The 25519-nt window shown below is 32.3% G+C and overlaps 3 protein-coding genes and 1 pseudogene across 3 annotated transcripts; 2 read left to right on the forward strand and 2 right to left on the reverse strand.

Moving 5' to 3' along the window:
* Positions 1-1227: 1227 nt before the first annotated feature.
* Positions 1228-8313, reverse strand: LOC137807965 (probable inactive purple acid phosphatase 27). The gene is made up of 12 exons (XM_068608845.1): positions 7820-8313; positions 7133-7227; positions 6877-6946; positions 6657-6779; positions 6345-6437; positions 5984-6113; positions 5031-5112; positions 4818-4950; positions 3797-4002; positions 3583-3708; positions 2934-3243; positions 1228-1748 (listed from the first exon to the last, which is right to left on the reverse strand). Exons 1-12 carry the CDS (start codon positions 8021-8023, stop codon positions 1443-1445), a joined length of 1878 nt encoding a protein of 625 aa, XP_068464946.1. The 5' UTR covers positions 8024-8313; the 3' UTR covers positions 1228-1442.
* Positions 8314-14108: 5795 nt separating this feature from the next.
* On the forward strand, positions 14109-18274 carry LOC137807972 (subtilisin-like protease SBT5.4). Its single transcript, XM_068608852.1, has 11 exons — positions 14109-14189; positions 14300-14409; positions 14497-14594; positions 14687-14848; positions 15602-15704; positions 15810-16338; positions 16445-16542; positions 16630-16875; positions 16966-17080; positions 17302-17509; positions 17603-18274. The coding sequence occupies exons 1-11, from the start codon at positions 14109-14111 to the stop codon at positions 18151-18153; spliced, it is 2301 nt and encodes a 766-aa protein (XP_068464953.1). The 3' UTR covers positions 18154-18274.
* Positions 18275-21933: 3659 nt separating this feature from the next.
* Positions 21934-23158, forward strand: LOC137805657 (subtilisin-like protease SBT5.3; annotated as a pseudogene).
* A 466-nt stretch (positions 23159-23624) lies between these two features.
* Positions 23625-24629, reverse strand: LOC137807971 (ATP synthase delta chain, chloroplastic). The gene has a single exon (XM_068608851.1). The coding sequence runs from the start codon at positions 24508-24510 to the stop codon at positions 23767-23769; it is 744 nt and encodes a 247-aa protein (XP_068464952.1). The 5' UTR covers positions 24511-24629; the 3' UTR covers positions 23625-23766.
* Positions 24630-25519: the final 890 nt, after the last annotated feature.

A 25519-nucleotide genomic window follows, 5' to 3' on the forward strand; every position in this document is an offset into this window, starting at 1 on the left:
TAGTGTATATATAGTTTTAGTTTATCAAAATAAACTTGTATAATAAAAAGCTTATTTTATATTACCAGTTTTTTAAAAGGAATTTTATATTGACCAGTTTGTTGAATAATTAATCATATCTAAGACTTGTAATTGAGTGAGTCAATTTAGCTTCCAATAAAAAAAATTAAATTTGAGGTTTCAACTGTTTTACTATTTTTTTTTTCCAAACATATCCAAGCTCCAACTTGAAAAACTTACTTCAGAGATCCAGTTCCAAAGTTTAATTTTCGATAAGATTCAAGATATTCATCTAAATATGAACAAACTCTCGTCAAGGGCTACTTCTTCTTGCACCCCATAAGTTCTTTCAGCACCTCATTGTAAATATGAATTACCGTTTTTTCTTTCAGTAAATAATTAAAACTTCAAAATCCTACACTGTTACATACCTTATTCTTTCTTGTTACATTGAAGGATTTTTGTGTGGTTTTTGACACAATTTGTATCTTTTGCGGTGCATTTGTGATTGAATGGTTGAAAATGTTAGTTTGAGTTCTTTTTCATTCTTCTCTTGCACTGGTTTATGAGTGATCATTGTGCTATTGAATTTTTTCGGTTTCTAAAAAACCTGTTGAATTAAATCGGAAGGCAATATTGAATTGCAAATTAAATCCGAATCATGTAATCCATAAGCAATTATTTTAAATAACATATTATGAATTACGTAAACGCAAACTAGAAGTTAATATTGGACCTGGAATCACCTTACCAATTACATAATTCAAAATTAAATTTAAAATTTATGTATCTTTCGGATTGGATAATTCAGAAGGATATTTATGAAATTAACAAATTTATGGGTGCTGCAAGAACATATGGAAGTAAATGGGGGTGCAGGAAGAAGCAGCCCTCGTCAAGCCCTTACGCACATTTCACAAACAGTAACACTTGTTCCAAGACTTTGGTTGTAAGTTATAACTTTCAACAGTTTTCTTCTGGGGTTAATGCAATAACATCTTCAAGCATAACTCACCATTTAGATGTAGAAACTCCTTCATTTGACACAAATGAAGAATCTCTATTTAGGGACAGCATTTAGTCCAATGTAAATTCTAAATTTTTTTAGGTCTGGCCAATTCCTCCCAAAAGAAGTATAACACTCCTTTGAAGAGTTTATCATAATTACTTTATTTTCCTTCTGCAGGAATTTTCTTCTCATAAGAATATAAACAAAATATAGATGTATAGTAATAATACCGATTTTTTTTACTGTGAAAAACATTTTTTACGTGTTTGTGCATCCATTGCACTTCACTTCATATATTTATAGAGGAGTTTCACCTTGGCACAACATGCTGCACCGTAAAATGCAGTTGGGTTTGAAAGAAAAGACATAAGAAAATGTTCACTTTTTTTTTAAGAAAGAAAAGGCATTAGAACTTGCATGTGAGTAAAGCAGTTCAAGTTGTAGAAGTGGTTGCTTCGCAGCCATCATGCACACAGGCTAAAACATCTCTGTAATCCCTTGAAACGGTGAAAGAATCATAGACCTTTCCATCACTGCTTTTCTTGTATTCAAAGAGGAGAGATGAATGATTGAATGCTGTCAACTTGACAAACCCAAAGTCATAGTCTCTGTAAAGACTCCACTTAGGGGTTACTTCACTGAAATTTGACAAGTGACTTCCTGCACCTCCAGCAACAACATGAATTGTTCCATTCACAACACCAGAATAGTGAGACCTTTCATCATTCACACATTGATTCTGCATATGGATTTTGTTCATAAAAACATTGGCATTAGTATGGAAGCTGTTAAAAGCTCACCATCATAACCGTAGTAATAGCAAATTGTTGAAAATTCTGTTTTTTTAACTGCAAATAAGTGCACGTGATATTTTTAGGTAACTGCTCATAAAATCATTTAAAAGTCAGTTACTGCAAGTACTATAAATGTAATTGTTAGCAATGATAATAAAATATTTTCCTCTGATCTATTCTAAAAAACCAACCATTGGTATCAGAGGGAATCTGTGAGAGGTTAGTATAGAGTGCATTAATGGAAGGAGGTTTCAATTTTTCAGCAATGGCACCACCTGTCTTTGATGGAGACAATTATCAAATGTGAACTGTTCGTATGGAGACCTACCTAGAAGCCATTGGATTTATGGGAAGTTGTAGAAGAGAAAATTCAGTAACTTCCAGAAAATACTGTGGTACAAATAAAATCACAGAAGGAAAAAAAAGATGTGGAATGTAAGTGCGGAATCTAATCAGGAAGTTTGAATTGCAGAGAATGGAGGAGTCAGAGAGTACTTTGACAGACTTCTAAGCATTGCCAACAAAGGCTTCAGGGTGTTTAGAAATCTGTCAGAGTACTCTTTTACGGATCCTGACTCCTTCATTCTCTGCAGTTCAAACTCCCTTATTAGATTCAGCACTTGCATTCCATGTTTTTGCCTTTGATCTTTTCATCTTCTTTTCCTTCTGTGATTTTATTTGTGCCAATTTTCTGGAAGGGACTGAATTTTCTCTTCTACAACTTCCCATGAATCCAATGCATCTAGGTACTGCATACGAACAACCCACATTTGATAATTGTCTCCATCAAAGACATTACTGAAAAATTGAAACCTCCTTTCATTGATGCACTCTACTAACCTCACAGATCCCTCAAGAAGATTGCTCTGATACCAATTGTTGGTTTTTTAGAATAAATCAGAGGAAAATATTTTATTATCATTGCTAACCATTACATTTATAGTACTTGCACTCTTAAAAAATTAAAAAATGAATGAAGCAACCAACCATAGACCATTTCAATAATTTGATAAGGATAAAAAAAAACACCCATGAAAAGCATACAATGAAAGTAACAAATCATTAACTTTTCAACTGCGCAAGTTAGTTTGAATTAAATAAAGTCATGCATATTAGGCTCTTATCTTTACCTGATATATGGGGCATGTCCTTTCGTAGTTATGGACATGGCCATAAAATGCAATATCTACTTTATATTTCTGCCAAAGTCTCTGCAAACTTTCCCTTCCCATGGGCTCTTCAAATGAGCTCTCCATGGCATACCAAAAATCAGAAGAATATCCGAGCACACGATGAGCCACAAAAATCAACCAGGGTTGTTTCTGTCTATCTACTGTTGCAAGACAATGCTCAATGAATTTGTATTGTTCTGTTCCTTCTCTCCAATCATGTTCACTGTCAGCTATGCAGAAATGAAACATGCCATAATCCGTCGCGTACCTACATATTTAGAATCTCATTTTTTATATGTCATGAAAAATAAGACTACATTCTATAACTCACAGTTGTTCAGTTTAGAATATCAGAAGTAAAACATTCTTATATCACGAGTCATTTTATGAAAACCTCTCTCACCGAGTTTAAATTAATTCAACTAAACCACTTTTGTAACATAAAACATATTCATGTAAAACTTAATTAAATTTAGCAGTGATATGTGAATCAATTAGCTTGTATTGCAATCAAAATAGCTTTACAATCATTATAGTACTGACAAAGCTCTTGATAAAAGAAGAGATTTTACATAAATTTGATTTTTTTTCATGGAACTGAATGTACCAAAAGTTTGCTCTGTTCTCGGCTGGAACAAAAAACATGTTCTGGGCCAAAACTCCACATTCGCCACCTGAATCTGTAGTGTTATAAAAGGATCCTGTGTTGGGCCAATCACGTTCGTGATTACCACTGCAGGATTATCAGACAATTCTAGTTTAATATATAACACATGAATTTAATTTAGTTGCAAATAGAAGTTGTGGACAATAGGACAAACCTGGCAATCATATAAGGAACTGTTGATGCAATTGGTTCCACTTGAGCAGTGAATTGGTCCCACTGCGAGATGTATCCGTTTGCATAAGTTATATCTCCTATGTGGAAAACAATGTCAATATTTTCTAAATCCTTGATGAGCTGGCCAGTGGTGTTAAGCGAACCAGGTTGATAGTCATTATACTCATTTGAACCATCGCGCTCAGCCTGAAACAAAATGAAAGAAAATCAAATGCTTTTATCGATAATCATTCTCAACACAGCTTACAACTTCATCATTTTTAACCTGATCATTTAGCCATTCATCAGCCAGAAATTTACACGGATTCCAAATTTTCAATTCTATGATTACATTACTTAGCATAATTGACTCTATAATTGGCTTCTGTTGAGTCCTCCAAGGAAAGAATGCCCACTCCTCTACCCCACAAAACAAAACAAAAGGTCAAAAGAAAAAGGATAAAAAAATTAGAGCTCTTTTTTGGTATTATGGGCATAGAATGCAACATGAGAAATCAAGCCACAGAAGTTACTTGGGTAAAAGTCAATAAATGATGACAACTGTGTTATGTAGCATTGTAAGAAACGCTTGAATTGATCAATCAATTGCAGAGTAAATTAAAAAATAATGCTTCATCAGCAAACAAGGGTCAATAAAAGAAACAATTGTAACCAAATGCAGACATCCCAGATAGACAAGAAAGCAGCCAATGACTTATTTTATTTAATAAAGAAGCTTATGACTATTTAACCTATGTAATTCCACTCTAACAGTTTATGATAATATCATTGTCTGACAGTTTATGATCTTCAAGATTGTAGAGAGAAGAGAAGATATTTAGAGTAGAGTGATAAAAAATAAGTAGAGATGGTAAAAAGGTTGAGTTATTTTTCTTCATAAATCCATCACAGGTAAATATTCTTACTTCGTTCATATGCATAAATATGCCTATAATTGCACTTAATTAGAGCACACTTGGTTCTTCCTCTCAAAGAAAGTTTGAGTGTTCTTCTTACATTACCTTCCCCATGTCACCAAATATGATAACACGTTGTAGTGAGTCCTGTCCAGGATAAGGTGATGACTTAAATGAATATTTCTTGCTCCAAATATAAGAACCATTAGACAGTAGATGCCCTAATCGATAGGTATACCTGAAATGATATTATATATATTTAAAAATTATAGAACAAGCATATTGTGGTATAAAATAAATGAATATCTGAATGCATACACTAAGTTTGGCCAAAGATTTTTTAGAAAACTTGTGTGTATGAAACCAGGGTCACGCCACCCAACAGTTCGTGCAGGTGAACCTGCAAGTGAGAATAACCAAAGAACCACATTATAGAGCTATACAAAAAGCCTACTTCCAATTTGTCTAGAAAGAAGATCCATTTTCAAAAGAATAAAAAAGCAGCAATCTGTATATGAGTTTCCAACATATAACTAAGACAAAATTAACATTTCAACATTTAATTGCTCCCAGTTGCTGGAGAACTACAACTCTTTTGGTGGTAAGCTTTAGGTGACGTGATGAAATGTCGCAAATTGTACAGAGATCATGAAAAGTGAGATTTTATGGTTATTTTAACAGGAAAACCATTACTGGTTATGGACTAGCTTACAGAAAATCACTTCTATTTAAACTTCGATTTTTCAGTTCTTTGTCTTACCCTCCCACCCTCCATTTCATAGGATGCTACTCTAGTATAACTTCCAGGAATAGAAGCTTGTTCTCCTTAGTATATTTTCAAGACACGTTATGAGGAACATTATAGAAGGGGCAGTAAAGAGGAGGGAGGATGTAAATAAACATTAGATTTCAGTTTATTCAGTTTCAAAGTAACTAGAACAGTAAACCCGTGTTTTGCATGATCAAGGTTCAAAGTGAACAAACAAGCCAATTTTAATAAAAATGCAGATCGAAAAGAGAGAAAGAAAGAACGACAGTGCAGGGTGGAAAAGTTTGACACGAGGCTGCATAAGTTCAACTCTGGACAGTTTTAATATAACAACACTAAAGACTGATGCTCATGATGATTCCTAGTAAGGGTTTAGACAATTTACAGAATGCTAAGCAAAAAATCATTTAACAGTTAGGTTTCTGAAAAATATTAACTGGATCAGACCACGTATGCAGTAAAAAAATGTTGTGCGATGGCATTATGACAAAATAAACCATACCACACATGCTGTCAGGACCAAATGTCAATGTTCCGGCAGGAGATTGCACTTGTGTTTTACCCTTAGAACCCCACTCAACAAAGGGTATAGCTTCATTTATTTGATATCCACTAGTCCAGGTAACTGTCATCTGCATAAGCAGGCCGAACAATTCTGAAATCATTTCGTAGTCGTAATAGCATCAATTCCTATTTCCATAATATTATGTCAAATTATAAAATCTAGTGATATCATTCATCACTGGAGGGTTGTACTCAAAATCTATTAAATCTATACATGTTGCCTTATGATAATTGCTAGTTGTGTGCTTCATATATAGGAATTGCATCAGATAAGAGAAATCATATCAAGGTAAACTTACTTCATCCCAAGACTTCCCCTGAGCAAGTCGTGGATACAGAGGCACCTTAGGATTGACAAACGATATGAAATTGGAAACTGCAACAAGCTTAGGCTGCATTGTTCAATCAGATCACTCCAACTCAGCCATAAAATCATATACATACTCTGAATGAAGATAGGGTGGTTTGGTATTGAGTGCTAAGTGTAATATAGTGGCAGTTTTCACAGGCAATGCTACATCTAAGGTGAGAATCAATTAGCATGTGCATGATTTAGTAAGAATGGGAGGGAGATAACAAATATAAGAACAGTTGAAAGAGTCTGGAAGTACATTTAGTAGTCCGCCTGAAAATAGAGCAAAGGAGAAATCTGCACGTTGATTGATCAACTGGAATTTCAAAGAAGCTTTTCCTGTCTTCCAATAGTGTGAATTGGAGTAATTCAAAAACTTGAACTGGTACAAAGTTTCAAACAAACAACATGAGAAATGCGTCACTTAAAAAATTAATCTAAACTGCATTTTAATTCAATCAGACATCTATGACACATACCTTAACTGGGGCTGAGCATATATACGGAATCTCTTCTTTTGGATTACTCACAGGTGGACATGTTGATGAACTGCCATTAGAAAATAACACTATCATTTAGTTCTTCTAGCAACAATTAGAAGCACAGACTTTTGAAATAACTAGATTTGAAAATTTCAGTTATTGAGGAGCACTGCTTGGTAAAGTACAGAGTTGAGTTCCAACTTCTATGCAATATTCAACATAAGTCCATCAAGAGAAGATGTGTAATTATTACTTGAGATTTGCAGGAGAGAAAACTCCAACCCAATCATCTGCAGCAGATGGGGCAGGGTAATCAATATCTACTGTCACCCATTGAGTATCCTCACCCTGAAATCATACACATCAAATTACAAATGAGTAAAGTTCAAGACACAACAGAGATTAAATGGTTGGAAATTTTACATTCAGCCAAACTATAAGGCTAATCATTTATAAAAATGAAAAAAATTCATTGGTATTAATTAACTATGACAGTGCTCTTATTTGCAAACAGTGTAACAATACATACACTAATTATAAAATTTCCAACTCACTATTCCTAACTGTAATAGTCTCTTTTTTGTTCAATAAATCTATTCTCTTCTTATGATCATCCCTTGATATAGTAAAGGTTTATATTATTCTTTATAAATAAAACTGAACAGACTTTAATCATCTCACCTTTTTGTCTATGATGACGATGAGATTTTTTAAAAACAAAATTAATTTACCACCTCTTATAATACACCTGTTGACTTTCTTCCTCTTTCTTGCATTAACTTTAAAGTTCAGATTAGCTTTTCAATAGTAGGCTATCTAATAATGTATCTTCTATTCAGTGAAACTTAATCCAAAATTATAAAATTGAAGCAATAAAAAAAGTTGTAATTTTTTACGGCCCTCTTGCTAAATTAGCGAAGTTTAAGGAAAATGTTGTTACCTTTGTACCGAGAAGCGACGGGGCGGCAGTGATGGAAGCGCCAGTGTGGAGTGACACAACAGCTTTATGGATAGCAATCTTTGACAGTGGTTGGTCCCCAAAGCCATGAATATGAGCAAAACAAAAAACGATGTTGAAGTTCAGCAACCACGCCACCAGCGGTACCAGATTAATGTTAAGGAACCCTTCTACCCTCATCTTCATGTGCTACTGTTTGTTTTGGCAAATTCAGAAGAGTTATATGCTGTTTGGATACCCAGAATTATTCCACTTTGACTTTCTTCTATTTTGTGTTTCTTTTACTCAACTCTCTCTCGAACATGCTTTGGCAGTAGAAAGATCAAGAATTTGTTACTCTTATCATTGAAGACCTGAAGAGATTATGAAATGTTAATTTTCTCCAACAAGAAGCCTTTTAAGTCAAAATTATGACTAGTAACATGTTTGTTTTTCTTAATCAACTTATTCTGGTTAGTCTCAGTCACGGACATTTTAATGCTCAGAATATAAGATAAATTGCAAATATTTACCCCCCTCGATGGCAACGAATGCTTTCTTTGGATTTAGTTGGTCGGTGCTGAACGTTCGTTGAACTTTACTTGGCAACATTCATTATCTTTGCTATTTTTTTGTTAAAAATAATATAGTTTTAACTATATTTTATAACGATATATAATAGAGTTTCCTATGATCTGAAAAAGAATGAAAACAATATAACAAAATTAAAACAATAAAATAAAAACTAACTAGAAAAATATTCAACCTGAAAATTAAAAAATATACATTTATATGTGTTTAGAATATTTGAGTCTATATAATTATTTTTTTATTAAAATATAATTTAATATAATATAAATAAATAATAAATATAGATATCTTATTTTTATATGATAAACAAACTTCCATAAAATACCAAATAATATACCTATGCATTTTTATTTATAAAATGAGTTAATAATAAAAATACAACTATACACCATGATAATGAAGTGTTTTTTTATACTACTACTACTCATAATAATAATAGCATTAGCATTATGAATATAATTTGCGACCACATTTATAAATAATATGAAAATCATACAAGAATAAATCAATCAGAAATAATGTCGGATGTAACACATATATAAATTCACAGTCTTGATGCGTATAATCAAATAAAATTAAGTATTCTAAAATTGTAATTATATATTCTAAAAGTATATTTATAAATTATAGAGTCTGGAATTAAAATTTAAAATTTTATTGTTTATTTTAGAATTAAATATTTAAAAGTCAATATACATTTCAGATATAAAATTTCAAAAGTCTATTAGTAAGAGTTCTAAAGCTTATTTTGATTAATTAATATACATAATCAAAATGGGTATTTGGATTTTGAATTAGAATTTAATAGTTACTCATTAAATACTGAGATATGGTTTGAAATTTAAACATTATTAATAACAAGAAAAAAAATTCAGATTTTCTGAAGGAATTTGGAAATTTTAGTCATATCACACTAGGTTTCTTGTAAAATGAATCACGTATATCCGTAATAAGATAGAACTCTATAGCTATGGATATTACTATAATGTGTGATTAGCAACACAATTTAAAGAAACCAAAGTCTAAAAACAAGGCTACCCAAATTGACACTTTAGTTTGATGTTTTGGATTGATGTGCAGAAACTTGATTTAAGAAGAAAAAGAAAATGATTTTGTGAGATTTGAGGATGAAATTTGGAAATCTTACAAGATAGTGAATACACGATACTTAGCCTGAAAGAGGAATGAATAATTGTACTTTGTTTCAACCTCTTCCACTAAATGAGAGCATTGCTAAGTCAGACGAAGACTAATAAGAGCAATCACTAGTCACTAAATAAGGTTGGAATATTGAGGAAGAGGAAAACCTTGCAAATATTTGAGATTTTTTGCACCCTTTTGTTTGATGTTCCACCATACGATAAGTCATACCAACAACTAATGAGCTTCAATTATAATATTTCAAATAATATTCAACTTTTTTTAAATAATATTTGTTTTGGTTTGATACCAAAATTTGAAATACAAAATGTTTCCAATAGAAATAATTAAATATTTCAACTAAAAAATTATACAAAATCATGTTTTCTAACATAAATTTTTTATCAACAATAAAATAAAACTAAACTATCTATATTGAAAAAGGAAAATAGTTTATTATTCTCTTAACTTTTGGGTGTCATCCTGTAATGATAGAGATTGATAATTAAATACATAAAATATTTTACCTTGTGATTATACCGTGATCATAAAGTTAAAATATAAATTATGTGATTATACCGTGATCATAAAGTTAAAATATAAATTATGTGATTATACCGTGTTCATAAAGTTAAAATATAAATTATCTTATATTTAGATATGTTACTTTTGTCTAGGAGTCGATGATACCTAGTACGCTTTTTTCATTTATAGATTTTGAGTCTGACATAATTTTGAAAAATAACAATCTCAATAAGTCATTTCACAAAATATTTTACAATAATAAAAGTATGAACTTATTAATAAACACCTATTAAGAAGCTATATTTTCTCAAATCTCTTCATCATGATCACTCCTGATAGCATGCATGTCGTCCACTTCATTGTCCATATTGACAAAAAAATGTTCTTGATGAGAAAGACAACATCTCCTGCATATCTAGAGAGTCATCGTCGTGAGTTATATGAATGCTTCTTCCCTCAAAAGTTGTCATTAGATTGATTGTTGACATAAAATATTTGTCTTGCTTGACGTGTCAGAATAAATGGTCCATTTGTATACCTATCTTGTTTAGATCCATTAAAGTAAATATCGTAGTCATCTGTCCACATACTTGTATTGTCATCTATCCATTTACACTTGAACACTGACATTCTAAAAGTCACATAATCAATTTTTCAGATGTTATATATGACTCCAAAGTAACTCATATGTTGTAATGAGTTTTTTTGTCTTTAGAACTAGCAAAGTGCACAACCTCAGTTTGAATGATAATCTCATTATTTTGAACTCTATTTTTGTCATCTTTTATCTTAGAATAGAAATAGAATTTGTTAATGTCTTATCCACCATATGTAATCACGTCATTATTAGGTCAACGTGCAAGTCTCAATAGTGTATATAAAACATTAGGTTCATTGTAAACATTTTTCTTAAACAAAGCTAAGAATGTCATGTTTTGTTCATTCAATGTCCAATTTTCATTTATCTAGGGGTGTGCTGCCTTGATTTCTTGAAGTGTTGTGAATGTAGGGAATAACCTCATCAATGTTGTTCAATATGTACAAATGTGGTTGATCCACTTTTTTTTTTACTTACATTCTTAATCTTCACATTTGAGTACTTTTACCTTCACATCTCCCATCATGTCGAGTCTTAGGAATTTCTATTGGTTTAACCAAATCTAGTTGTGCTTTAACTCCATCTTCTATCTTTCCTTTTATGCTGAGCAATGTTCCAATTACACTATCGCAAATATTTTTCTCAACAAGCATCACATTTATACAATGCCTAACATTTAATTTGTACCAATATGGAAGAATAAAGAATATTGATCGTTTCTTCCAAATATTCTTCTCAATTGTCTTCTTTGTGTCTTTCCGAACACAATGTTAATGTTTTATACATGCTTATATACTTGTTGACCATTGTTGGGTGTCGATGCAACTTTATCGTCTTAACATTCATTAAATGTTTTCTTCAATTTATGACGGTTAAACACATATATTATAAAATTTCTTATTTTTATATTCGTTAGTAAAATCAGTCAGTAATATAAATCCGCTGACAATTAAAAAATTATCGACATACTCAAATTTGTCAATATTTTTTTATCGATAAATCAATCATTTCTTGTAGTAACTAATATAGTAATTTTATATCGGTTATTTGAAAAAGAAAATACCAGCCACTATCGCTCCTTTGTTTGTTTTCTTGTATTGGCGAAGATCACCACTACTCTGTTGCTACTGCCTCCGCCATCGCTGCCTTAGGGTTTAGAGTTTTCCTTCTTTTAAAAAAAAAATCAAATAAGAATGCGGCTATTAGCCGCATTTATAAATGACAACTATTAGTTGTCTTTTTATCTCTTGTATTTATAACTACGTGTACAACAAATGCAGTTATAAAGCCACCATTTTAAATCAAAAATAGTTGCCGTCTTTTAATATTTCTTGCACCAGTGAGGTGAAGAGAGGAATATAAATAAATATGGTATTTCTCTATCTAGAAGACAAGAAAAAAGAACTTCCTAAGTTACAAAAGGCACATAACATTTTGCTAAGCTCACCCACTAGCTACTTGTTTTAGAGTTCTATTTTTAGGTAATTTCTTCCTTCACCTTGGTACATTTCTTTTGTACATCGTAACTATAAAAGTTCCCAATCATTTTTATATTGTATAATTTATAAGTCAAAATTATATTTTAGATTGCATAATCTAGAAGTAATTTCTTTCGTAAAAAAAGACTTATAGATTGCACAATTTAAAGTCATTTTTTACTTCTAAATTACACAATTCAAAAATCATTTTTGACTTTCAGATTACACTATTTCGAATTGTGCAATTCAAAAGTCGAAAACAACTTTCAAACTATGCAATTTAAAAGGTCATTTTTTAGAAGAAAAAAAATGACTTCATATTGTATTATAATTCAAAAATCATTTTCGACTTTCGTATTACACTATTCCAAATTGTGCAATTCAAAAGTCGAAAACAACTTTCAAACTATGCAATTTAAAAGGTCTTTGTTTAGAAAAAAAAAATGACTTCATATTGTTGCATAATTCCGAAGTCAAAAATAACATTCAGATAGTACAATTTTAATTTTTTTAATTATATAATCTAGAAATAACAAAATAATTTTTTTAAGTTTATAAGATTTAGAAAAATGTATGGAGGTGGAGAAAGAAATGCCTCTATTTATGTTCAACTCACATAAAAGTCCAACCACTTAAGGCTAACCAAAAAATAAATAAATCTAATAAAGTCCAACAACTCAATACTTAATTTCTATTAATCTCACCATCCACACTAAATGCACACATCACATAATTATATCACAATAAATTGAAACTTACTAAAATATAAACGAGTCGTTAATTCTAAATCTACTAAAATCTTTTTTAGATTTATCAAAATTATATCATTCATTTAATATAATAAAATATATCTTTTGTAATGTAATATATATTGTTTCACCCGAGTTAACAAAATCTGATAATTGATCATAATATGATATTAAAGTATTTTATTTTTTATAACATATTTATATATATGATTACTAAAATTTATAATTATTTAAAAAATTAGATTGTAATTTTTAAATATTTTATACTATACACTGATTAAAGATTATTAATTATCATTAATATTGGATTCTCCACGTGTTTTGTGTCAACGTGTTTTGTGTATTAAATGGATATTATTTATAAATACATGGAATGTATAAGACGTAAATAAAAAATAAAAATATTTGGAATATTTAGTTTAGGAATCTGAAAATTTAAAATAGTTTAAATGATAAACGGTTTTTGTAATAGTAATATTATATTTAATAAAATTAATTACAAGAGTTGACTATTTAAGAAACTAAACAAAATAAATATTTCATTTGACTTAATAACTACTTAGCATAAAATAATATTAATTTATTTTAATCAATGTAAAATAAAGTCAATTTATTTAAAATTAAAATTTAACAATATATATAAGTAGGATAAAAAAATATAAACACCTCTCTCGAATAAAGCTATTTATCATAAGCATGGTCTCATAAATAATAAACTATTGAGTTAAAACATTCCATGAAATAAAAATTAATTTCAATTTATGAAGATGCATTCTGGAGTAATTACCAATTCATTCTATCATTGTATTTTACTACTATTATTATTAATTATGAATTAGATATAGAAGAATGAAACATAATTATTTAACTTAATTTGAGTAATTTTCATTTCATTCTATGTATCTTTTTTATTATTATTATTATTACTATACATGCCATATTGATATGATTTGTTAACAAAACAAAATTGATTATTAATTATTATTATTTTGAAGAAATTGATTATTCATTAAATTTATTATTAAACACAATCCTTGTTTTAAGAAGCATTGAACATAGTTGGCTCAATTTGGAATACTGAAACAGGGGACCAAGTTGTTTTAATTTGCTAAGTGTTACATAATAATAGTGATATAAGCAAGGGAAAGTATAAAAACCGTGCAGAGCTCTCAGATTTATTGTGCAAAACAAAACAACTCACCATAGTAACAATGGCACGATCCATTTCTCATGTCTTATTTTTACTTCTTATTTGCATTCTTCTGCAAGATCATATCCAAGCACTCAAACAGGCAAGCTTATTATTCAATAATTCTCTAGTTTTTAGCATTGAAACTTATTTTAAGCTTCTTGTGATGCCACAAAAAGTGTTACCTAACACAGTTTTATTTTGTTTTGTCAGTCCTATATTGTATACTTAGGATCACATTCTCTTGGTCCAAATCCTTCTTCAGCTGTTCTTGAATCTGTCACAAACTCTCACTATGATTTACTTGGATCTTATGTGGGAAGGTATAGAATTATCCCAACTTTATGAAATACTTATTGAAAAAACCAAATATAGAGTGACTATATGTTGTTTCTTCTTGTTTTTCACAGCATCGAAAAGGCCAAGGAAGCAATCTTTTATTCTTATAATAGATATATTAATGGGTTTGCTGCAGTTCTTGATGAAGATGAAGCAGCTAATGTTGCAAGTATGTGCATTTATTCTATGCAAAATGTCTTCTATGGATTATTTGAGAAATTGTTATTTCAATTTTGTAACTCTTGTTTATTATGCATGTAGAGAACCCAAATGTGATATCAGTTTTCTTAAACAAAGAACGAAAATTGCACACAACACACTCATGGAACTTCCTTGGGTTAGAAAGAAAAGGTGTGTTTCCACCTCACTCACTATGGTCGAAGACTGAGGGTGAAGATGTCATTATTGCAAATATAGATACAGGTAAATTGTGTTTTTCTTTTGCATTTTGAAAAAGCCAATATAAGTAATCAAAAGCTTTTTTTTCTAATTTATTTTAATATTATCCTTCAGCTTTTGTTTAAGTACCACTATTGTTGTTACAAAATGAATCTGAATAAAAATCAGTCTTAATAAACATTTTATACGATTAATACGAAAATTCATACTATCGTACTTTTGTTGATTACATATGGTTATAATTATTTTCTATTTTTCTCTTTCTTAAATGTTATTATATATATATATATAGTATATGGTTTATATAAAATATTTATGAATTAACAAAGTAAACTCTAATAAAAAAACATGCACATATTTTTATCATTACATTTATAAATTATTGAATATTTCACATAAATAAGTTCTATAAGTAGTTGTATTCAACAATTTAATCTTGGAGTTCTGTGTGGAGTCTTCTTATATATGATTTTTTTATTCCCGATTACAACAAAAAAGATTATATAAAATAAGTAAAACAAAGTACACTACAGTTTTTAGGAGTTTATATTGTAAAAGCTTTACACTTAGATAATTATGAATCAGAGTAATTACGAATTTTAAGTGAGTTATTTTTTAATTTAATTATTTTAATGAGTAACTCTTTAACAGTTAAATCAAGGAAAAGAAAGGATCGAGATAAGTTAGTGTTCAAATGCTTTGACATTTTTATGAAGCTTAATAGATCTTCATTGCCAAGTATGAACCCTCTTTCATTGATGCTGTGACGTGTGGTAGGTGTTTGGCCTGAATCCAAGAGTTTTAGTGATGAAGGGTTTGGACCCATCCCAAAAAGGTGGCGCGGAATCTGTCAAAAGGGAGGTCATTTTAAATGCAACAGGTTCGTTCTGTCATCTCATACACAAAATCGTTCTTTCCCTGTGAAACTTGAGTTTTAATCGTGTTTAGTATTTGAACTAATTTAAAATTTATAATATGTATGTAGGAAGCTTATTGGAGCAAGGTTTTTTTACAAAGGGTATGAGGCAAGTGTTGGTAAAAAACTGAACGTGTCGATGCTTAGTGCACGCGACAATGAAGGTCATGGTTCACATACTTTATCAACAGCTGGTGGTAGCGTTGTTCCCGGAGCTAACATTTTTGGGTTTGGCAATGGAACTGCAAGAGGTGGATCACCAAAAGCTCGAGTTGCAACCTATAAGGCGTGCTGGGCTGAAGGATGTTTTGATGCAGATATTTTTGCTGCTTTTGAGGCTGCCATAAGTGATGGTGTAGATGTGATTTCCATGTCTTTGGGTTCAGATAATCCACCGGAGTTTTCTGAAAGTGCTATATCCATAGGGTCCTTCCATGCAGTTGCCCACGGCATAACTATAATGGCCTCTGCTGGCAATTCAGGACCTGTTCCTGGATCTGTATCCAACAATGAACCATGGACTCTCACAGTTGGAGCAAGCACAATGGATAGAGACTTCTTTAGTTACGTTGTACTTGGTAACAACAAAATCTTGAAGGTATATTGTTTATATACATAGAACCTTGATTTTGTCTTTGTTTTTTTGTTTCTTTTCATGAGAAATGAGGCACTGACCCACCCTCCTTTTTGTTTGTTATTGTTAGGGAGCTAGCCTTTCAGAGTTTAGCTTACCATCTAATAAGAAGTACCCATTGATCAGCAGTGCCGAAGCACTAACTAAATCTGCATCTTCTTCCGACGGGTAAAAATACTCATACCATCTTCATCTTGTAAATTAAATTCATGTTTGGGTTGTTGTTCTCTCTTGTAATCTAGTCCATTCTTGTAGCCCTTTTTGCTTGAACAACACTCTTGATGCTGGGAAGGTGAAGGGGAAGATATTGCTCTGTCTTCGCGGTATAAATGGTAGAGTAGAGAAGGGTATGGTAGCTGCCAGTTTAGGCGCTGTTGGGATGATTGTGGCTAATGATCAGCTAACAGGAAATGAAATTATATCCGACTCACATGTGCTTCCTGCTACACATGTTAACTACGAGAGTGGCAGATACATTTATAGTTACATCAACACTACCAAGTAATTCTCTCTCTCGTATCTTACTTCAAGCTTGTTAATTTTTTTGTATTTCATGGTTAGGGCCTTATATATACCATTTTATGTCATCAGGTCTCCCATGGCTTATATTTCTAGACCGAAAACAGAACTGGGTATGAAGCCAGCTCCAGTTATGGCTGCATTTTCATCAAGGGGTCCCAATCTCCTCGACCAAGGAATCCTCAAGGTTCAGTGTTTCCTGTGATGATCACCTCACCACTCACTCACCCTTTAGGATTTAAATATGAAATAATTGTAGGAAAACTTACTTTAACAACAGCAAATTGAAAGACTTTAGTTTACAATAAAGAGTTGTTTCTCTTTGCAGCTCTAATCTGGTGTAGGTATGATTGTGAACAAATCAACACTCATAATTATATAACTGCAAATTTTTGTTTTGTGTTTCAGCCTGATATCACTGCACCAGGAGTCAACATCATTGCTGCTTATAGTGAACTCTCAGATTCCACAGCATCTAAGCAACCAATAACTCCTTACAATATGCTTTCTGGCACTTCAATGTCATGTCCTCATGTTGCTGGTGTTGTTGGGTTGCTGAAAGCCCTCCATCCTAATTGGAGCCCAGCTGCTATTAAGTCAGCAATCATTACCTCAGGTAAATATATATTATATATGTATGCCAAGAGTAATACAATTGTTCACTTAATTTTCGACACACACTAATTATAAAATTTCATGCATTTTGCAGCAACTACAAAAGATAACTCTGGAAGGCGTATCCGGACTTCAGCACAGAACGAGTCAACACCATTTGACTTGGGTGGAGGCCACATTCGACCTAATCATGCTGCAGACCCTGGACTTGTATATGACCTAAATACTACTGATTATTTAAACTATTTGTGTGGTCGTGGCTACAACAGTTCCCAGCTGAAGTTGTTCTACAGCAGGCCTTACACTTGTCCGAAGTCATTCAGTTTAGCAGATTTCAATTACCCAACAATCACGATTCCTCGGATTAAATATGGACATTCTGTGAATGTTTCTCGAACTGTTACGAATGTTGGGTCCCCTAGCTTGTATAGAGTTCACATTGAGGCGCCACCAAAGGTTGCAGTTTGGGTTGAGCCTACCAAACTGAAGTTCGAGAAAAAGGGTGAGAAAAAGGAGTTCCGAGTTTCATTCACCTTGAAGTCCAAAACTGACAACACCACTGATTCCGTATATGGGTCGTTGACGTGGACTGATCACAAACACCGTGTTAGGAGTCCAATTGTTGTTAACTTCAATCCTTTGTAAGCTTTATGTTGTTATTTTATCTTTGCAATAATGGTTTTGTTGAAACCTCTCTGAAAATTTTATAAGAGAATGTATCAACAATTGTGAATGTTCATCAGGTGTTTATGATTAAACACGTTTCAGGAAGATCTTGTGAATTCTTTCAACATCAATGTTACCAAAATTTAAAAGCAACCTTTGCAGTGTTCGTCACTCCTTCCTTCCTGCTATTAACTCGCATTAGCCATTTTGATACAAACGGTTCCCACAATTTGTTTATGTTATTTAAATATTAACTTATATGCATTTATGTTCCCTCATAAATAACAATTGTATCTCTACTATTAATTTTAGATTTATGTATTTAGAAACAATCCCATAATCATAGAAATTTTGTCCTTAGAATTAGTTATCCATATTTTTAAATAATCATATAGGTCCAACCACCTCATAACTGATACAATGAAGCATAATAGTATTCCTTCTAAATTTGATATCCAATCAGAACTCTTAATTTTTGGGAGCCTTTGACCATGTTTGTAAACCCTAAACGCAATATCCATCATTGTGCAACCTTGAGCTTTATCGCAACCTTCATTACTCCGCAATCTACCTTATTGTGATCACATTCACCTATGATGGGATTGTGAATCATGGTTTGAATTAAAAAAAGTGTCCTTCATCTCCGTAAAATGTTCAATCTAATTTTTGTAAAAACTCACAAGATCTCTCATGTAATGTTTTTTTCGCAACAACTCAGAATTGGGGGAGGACAATTAGAGAGAATGAAAGGTCTATAATACATTGTGGATCCTAATCAGGCTAACAATTATAGGTCCTAAAATATTTGGGCATGTATCCTTGTGCATGTTCATGAATCCAACCCACCATGATTACACGAGGTAACTCTTTCTAATCCTATAAATTCTAATAACTCTAATGAGTTTGTCTTTGAAAATTCAGAAGCACAAGTAGATTAAAACCTAGACTTTTCCATTGCCTTTAGAAAAGGAAACTAGAGCATGCATCCAACAACCACTTTACCCTCTGTCAAATTTCCTAATATAATTTTTTTATATTAACAAATTAAAATTAAAAATAATAATAGATATTTGGTGAGTTTCTTTGGATATTTTTAAAAGTTTTTCTATGAAAAGAAATCAATAAATAATATAATGTTTTAAATTTTAATAAATAATATATTAATAACTTATATATAAAATTTAAATTATAAGTAAAAAGTTGATTAATAATAAATTTTATGGAATTATTAGTTTAAGGAGTAATATTAATTTCAAATATTTATTATTACAAAATAAACATAAATAATTTTATACAATAAATTGAAATAATGAATAAAATATTAATTTAATTATTTTTTAATAAAAATTAAAGTATATTTTGTATAATATTTAACTATTAAAAATGTAAATTTTTAACCATTGAATTAATAATATTTTAATTGTTATTATACACAATTTTTTAAATTTAATTATATTATGTAAACAAAAATTAAAACATTTGTCATTGACTCATTTCTAATATGTGTTTCCCTCTCATTGTGACTCTTGTTATTCTCTTAGTTTCTCTATCTTAATATTTTGCTCATCTCTTGCTTGTGCCTAACTCTTCTCATTCCTTAAATTGTCGCAAACCCACTCCAACCTCACACCAACTCTTCTTCATAACCTTTCTTCTTTCTTCCTCTCTTTGGTTTATTGCTTCTGCGTATCAAATCTTGTACTAACTAACTCTTTCCGTTTCTGTAACTGTCATGCACCTTATAAGGTCCAGTGCATGCATCTGCTATATATCTGTACCATATACGTATATATCAAGAACATTCCATTACAATTCTTCTTGAAAGTAAAATTTATCTAAATTAAAAAAATAATTATTATCAAATTATCCAAAGTTTGTGATAGACTATGAGGGAGTTCAAAAAGCGAGAAATTGTCATACCAACGCACACTGTCCCGACGACGGAGTTGGGTCACTACTTATTAGTGATGTTTGGTTTCGAGAAAGAAGCTTGTTCTTGATGGAAATTATCTTAATGGGAGGATCCAAGTGTTCAATGTTGAAGTTAAGCTTCCAACGAAGGCAAAGACTCCAATAGTGAATTACTACTTAAATCAAAGATTAATAACTCGTTCATCCCATTAAAAATATTTGGGATCCTCCCATTAAATCCAAAATTAATCTCAAATTAATGGTAGGTATATCCACCTCTTTATAGGTTCCAAACGTAAACTTTGCATTGCAGCATGGGTGAAAATGAAACCTTAAATCCTTGATAAGATTTAGTACCTTCCATTTTTTTGTCACTTAGACCATCTTTGTTGCACCATTCTTGGGTCTTCTTTCTAAAAATAAGGAATAGTAAGCAAATTTATGAAAACAAACCAAATCTCTTTTTAATTTAAAAAATATTAAATTTTAAAAAAGTTACAGTTATGAGCAAGTGATGCTTAGAAACAGAATTTCAAAATGCAGAGTCTTATTTACAAAACACGATTTTAGATTTTTTTTCTGTTTCTGGTTGTTCTTCGAACTGCCAATATTTGGTTACCTCCTCCGCGCGATGATGGTTGTGGTGTATTCAAGCTCTTACATGGCTCCGAAACTTCGTATTTCTAAAGCGCGTTTGCGGAGTTAATAAATTTGACTCAAATTTCTCTTTTTTATAACACATTCAAAGATGACTAAAACTCTTATTGAGATTACACGTGGAGTTTATGAATTTGTAAATTACTAGACCAAATTTATTATTGAAGCTTAATGTAGAGATAAAAATGATAATTATATTAATTTTGTATCAATAAATAATAAAATAAATTAATTAGATTATTTAAGAGATACTCAAACAAACATGTATATTCAAGAAATAAATCTGTAGCCATTTATTAATGTCATATATTTTCAGAGGAAAGATTATTTTGAAATTCATCCAATACTATAGAGTTAATATTCTCCTTCCTCAATCCCCTCACGCTGGCACCTCGTGATACCATATTAAAATCGGCTTAGTAGTCATTTTTTTTTATCAGCCACTTATATACTATAAGATTCTAATCTTTAGTTGATGTAGGATTAAAAAAACAATTTGTTTTACTTTTAGTACTGATGCAATATGATACATTTCATGAAGCTCTTAATGTTCTTTCTTCTACTGCCAGCTTATTGTAATAAATTTTCGGATCAATGTCAAAACTTGTCATACAGGTGTTCGGCCTGAATCTAAGAGTTTTAGTGACGAAGGGATAAGGCAAACGATGGCGCCGAATATGTCAAACACACAAAAATACCAAAGATAAATTTCAATGCAACAGGTTCATTCTTTTTACTCTTCCTAATTTCTCCAAACAAATAATATATGACATCGATCCCTAGTGGTGATGAGTCTTTCCGTGTTCATATATGTTCGTTAAGTATTAGTCAAACAGATGTTTGGTGGCAAGGCATCACTTGCATTGCATCGTGAGGAGTTTCATTTGTTTAACTGTGTTTGGTATTTTTATCAAGGAAAATTTCCCTTTGACACCACTCTTTGTTCCTTGAGCTAATGTTTTTGGCATTGGAAATGGAAAAGCAAGTGGTGGATCACCAAAGCTCGAGTTGCAGCATATAAGGTGTGTTGGCCAAATCTTATCTTTTTCAGTGGTGGATGTTCTGATGCAGACATTAAGTGACGGGGTTGAAGTGCTTTCATTGTCTTTGGGTGCCCCGAAGGCCCAAGATTAATTCGAAGACGTTATCGCCATAGGGTCCTTCCATGCAGTTGCCAGTGGCATAGTCATAATGGCTTCTGCAGGAAATTCAGGACCTTTGCAATTACATCAGCACCACCAAGTAACTTCCTCATGCCTCAGTTTTCATGAGTTTTTATTTCCGGGTTGGACCTTTTCTTAATTAACATTTTGTATTATCAGGTCTCCTGTGGCTTATATTTCCAGAGTGAAAACAGAATTTGGTGTGAAGCCAGCTCCGAGTGTGGCTTCATTTTCAGCAAGGTGCCCCAATCCTATTGAGCCGGCAATCCTCAAGGTTCAACTGTTTGATTTGATGATGACTTTACCACTCACCACTCACTCACTCGCCCTTTAGGACTTAAATATAAAGTGATCTATTATTAGAAAAATATGTATTTAAGTCTAATTCAAAAGATGAACCAGTTGTATAACACACTGTAATTTTTTGCTTTCTGTTTCAGCCTGATGTCCCTGCACCCAGATTCAACATCATAGCTGCTTATAGTGAAGCCATGTCTCCTACAGGTCATGTCCTCATGTTTCTGGCCTTGCTGGGCTGCTCAAAGCCCTTTTCATCCTGATTGGAGCCCAGCTGCTATAAAGTCAGCAATCATGATCTCAGGTAAACTAAATATATACATGCACACATATATATATATATAGGCAAGTCCATTTCACTATGGTGCAGGGCACATTAAACCTAACAGTGCTGTGGACCCTGGACTTGTATATGACCTAAATATTACTGATTATTTGAACTATTTGTGCGGTCGTGGCTACAACAGTTCCCAGCTTAAGATCTTCAACCACAAGCCTTACACTTGTCCAGAGTCGTTCAGTTTAGCAGATTTCAATTATCCAACAATCACAATTCCTGAATTTGGCCCTGGACATTCTGTGAATGTCTCTCGAATTGTCACTAATGTTGGTCCGAAAGCACGTATAAACTGCGCATCAAAGGGCCACCACAAATTGAAGTTTCGGTTGAGCCTAGGAAACTGAGGTTCAAGAAAAAGGGTGAAAAAAAGGAGTTCAGAGTGGCATTGACCTTGAAGAAGAAAACTGAAAGCACCACTGATTTCGTATTCGGATGGTTGACGTGGACTGATAAGAAGCACCATGTTAGGAGTCCCATTGCAGTTAACATAACACAATAAGTGAGATGAGATTTATGTTGCTGCTGCATTTACCCTCTGAGTATTTAGATGGGTGTTTTCATCCATTGTTTTCTTACCTCTGCAGTAAAGGTTCTGTTCAACTGTAAAAGTTATTCAAGCACCAAAATACTTTTGTTTTAGGTGCTTGTCCCTCTTAATTTCAAAGCCATTTTTAATATGCGGATACATAAAAAAAGGGAAAAAGTAAGAAAGATTTGGAGATAAGTAAGAGATAACTCCGATACAATCCATAGAGAATTGAGGTAATTGGTTTTTTTCCTCGCCAAACATGCTGAACCTTGAAATATATTGTAACTAAAATAAGATAATAACTCAGTATGAAAAATACTTTTAATAAATCCTTAAAGATTGTAAAAACCATTTTCATAAAATAAACTAATCCCAGCTTATTTGCACTTATTTGCGATGAAACAAATCCTCAAATACAGGTCGAAAGAATGTTTGAATTATGGTTCCTTCCGCAATACGTTCATGGGGTTTGTTGGATAAGGTCTAATGATGCATGCGATTGGATTTGTGATCAGAAAGTGGAGTTGGGAGATAAAATTAACGTGAAAAAAGCTTAAGAAATAAAGGCGAGGAAAGTATTATAAGGTTGTAGAGAGTTTGAGAAATCGTTCATCATATCTCATAGATACATACACATTATACTTAGCCCAAAAATAATAGGAAACGAAATGGAATAGAAAGATAAGATGATAGGGTTATACGGCGAGTGTGAGATCACTCAACTCAAGCTGAGCAGCAATGTCCTCAAGCTGCTTCCTGACGCTCATGTCAATCAACTTGGAGCCAGAATTGCCGTACCTCACAGTGAAACCCGCCACCAAACTAGGGTCAAGGAGGGTCTTAATCCTCACGTTTTTGGCCCCAGTCAGCTTCTGAACCTGCTTCGCAATTTGCGTCAGGTGCTGGGACTCCAACTTCACCACCGAGGTCACCACCGCCAACTCCGTTTCGGTCAACTTGTTATACACCAGGTCGAACTCCTTCGCTATCTCATTAATGAGATCGATCCTCTGCGCGTCCACCAGGATGTACAGGAAGTTTCTGGTGTGGGGTTGGAACCCCGAGGACTCCGCGATCTCGTCCACCACCTGCCGCTTCTTCTCCACTTCCAGCGTGGGGTCCGCGAAGAAGTCCGACACCCGTGGGTCCGAGAACAGCTCGTCGATTTTCTCGATGTCGGAGGTGGTCGCGTCCAAAGTGTTGTTGGCGCTCGCCACGTCAGCCAGAGCCGACGCGTAGCTGGAGGCCGCCGTGGCGGACATTCTTGCGCCCGCGGCGCCGTTGGAGCGGCGGGTGGCGGCGGCGAGCTTGAGCTTGAGGGCGGAGAAGGTGGAGCGGGGCAGGGAGACGGTGTGAGTGGGTTTCTGGGCGAGGGGCTTTCCGGGGATTAGGACGTGTTTGGATTGGAGGGAAGCTGTGGGATGCTGCAAGGACGCCATTTTTTGCGGTGAGTGAGGAATGAATGTGATTGTGTTGTGATATTGTTTTTGTTTCGTTTTTTTTTTGTGTTCTTTTGTGATGTTAAGGAGCAAGAGAAGGGGCTCTTGGAGGATTGAGAGGATCACCGTGGCCTCTTATCTCGCGGATAAGATAATCAACTTTGGACACGTGGATGCCTATGGGTGGAAGAATGGTTTTTTTGGTTTCTGATTTGGATTTTTTAATTTTTTTACAAAATAATATTCCGACCAGAAAAATAAAGAGAAAGGTCACCACTGAAATTAGTGTTGGAAAGGAGATATTGAAGTGAATGTATGAGTAGTTAGTTAGGAGTTTAGTATCTTGTTTTGATTATGTGTCATTTTATCTTATCTCCATTTCAGATTTCCACCATCTCATTCTTTTTCCACTATTAAATGAGTTTTATTAAAGGAATACTAACATCATATCTTAACGCACTCTCTTTAAACTACGATTTATCATTCCTCACCTATTCTGTTGAATTCAGACCAGGAGATGAAGAGAAAAAATGTACCATGCGTTTCGTGAAAAAAAAAAAGGAGACAAAATAATTTAAAACAATTCATCAAATTCATTATATTTTTTTTACATATATTTTAGATTTATATAAGTTTTGAGTCTTAAAAAATGATTTTTTTTAAATTGATTATTCATTAAAAGAATTAGTATACTAAGTTTTCAATAAATAAAATCTTTTTTTTTTAGTTGAAGATATTACAATTTTTCATTAACTCGTTATTAGTTGGTATGTTAGTTATTATCAGTAAAAACAAGTGTTTATATATAGCTAACGTCATAATCTTATATGTGAAATTTCAATTAGATAATTTTTTAGAAATTCAACACAATCTTATTATATTTAAAAAATAATCGATTATTATAATTAATTATTATATTTAAAAAGTTAAAAAAAAATCAATTTCACAATGTAAATTTGCTTAAAATAATCTTAAAAAATATTTATACTTTACATCTCGATTAATATTA

The sequence above is a fragment of the Phaseolus vulgaris genome, chromosome 3 (genome assembly GCF_000499845.2).
Source record: "Phaseolus vulgaris cultivar G19833 chromosome 3, P. vulgaris v2.0, whole genome shotgun sequence".
NCBI lineage: Eukaryota > Viridiplantae > Streptophyta > Magnoliopsida > Fabales > Fabaceae > Phaseolus > Phaseolus vulgaris.

Bases quoted from the DNA above. Each gene is read 5' to 3' on its own strand.
- LOC137807965 (XM_068608845.1), bottom strand. From the start codon at position 8,023: ATGAAGATGAGGGTAGAAGGGTTCCTTAACATTAATCTGGTACCGCTG. The intron at 6,947-7,132 runs GTAATAATTACA...TTCTAATGGCAG, and splicing joins TTCTCTCCTGCAAATCTCAA to TTCATCAACATGTCCACCTG. The intron at 4,951-5,030 runs GTATGCATTCAG...ATATCATTTCAG, and splicing joins AATCTTTGGCCAAACTTAGT to GTATACCTATCGATTAGGGC.
- LOC137807972 (XM_068608852.1), top strand. From the start codon at position 14,109: ATGGCACGATCCATTTCTCATGTCTTATTTTTACTTCTTATTTGCATT. The intron at 14,849-15,601 runs GTAAATTGTGTT...GACGTGTGGTAG, and splicing joins TATTGCAAATATAGATACAG to GTGTTTGGCCTGAATCCAAG. The intron at 17,081-17,301 runs GTTCAGTGTTTC...TTTGTGTTTCAG, and splicing joins TCGACCAAGGAATCCTCAAG to CCTGATATCACTGCACCAGG.
- LOC137807971 (XM_068608851.1), bottom strand. From the start codon at position 24,510: ATGGCGTCCTTGCAGCATCCCACAGCTTCCCTCCAATCCAAACACGTC.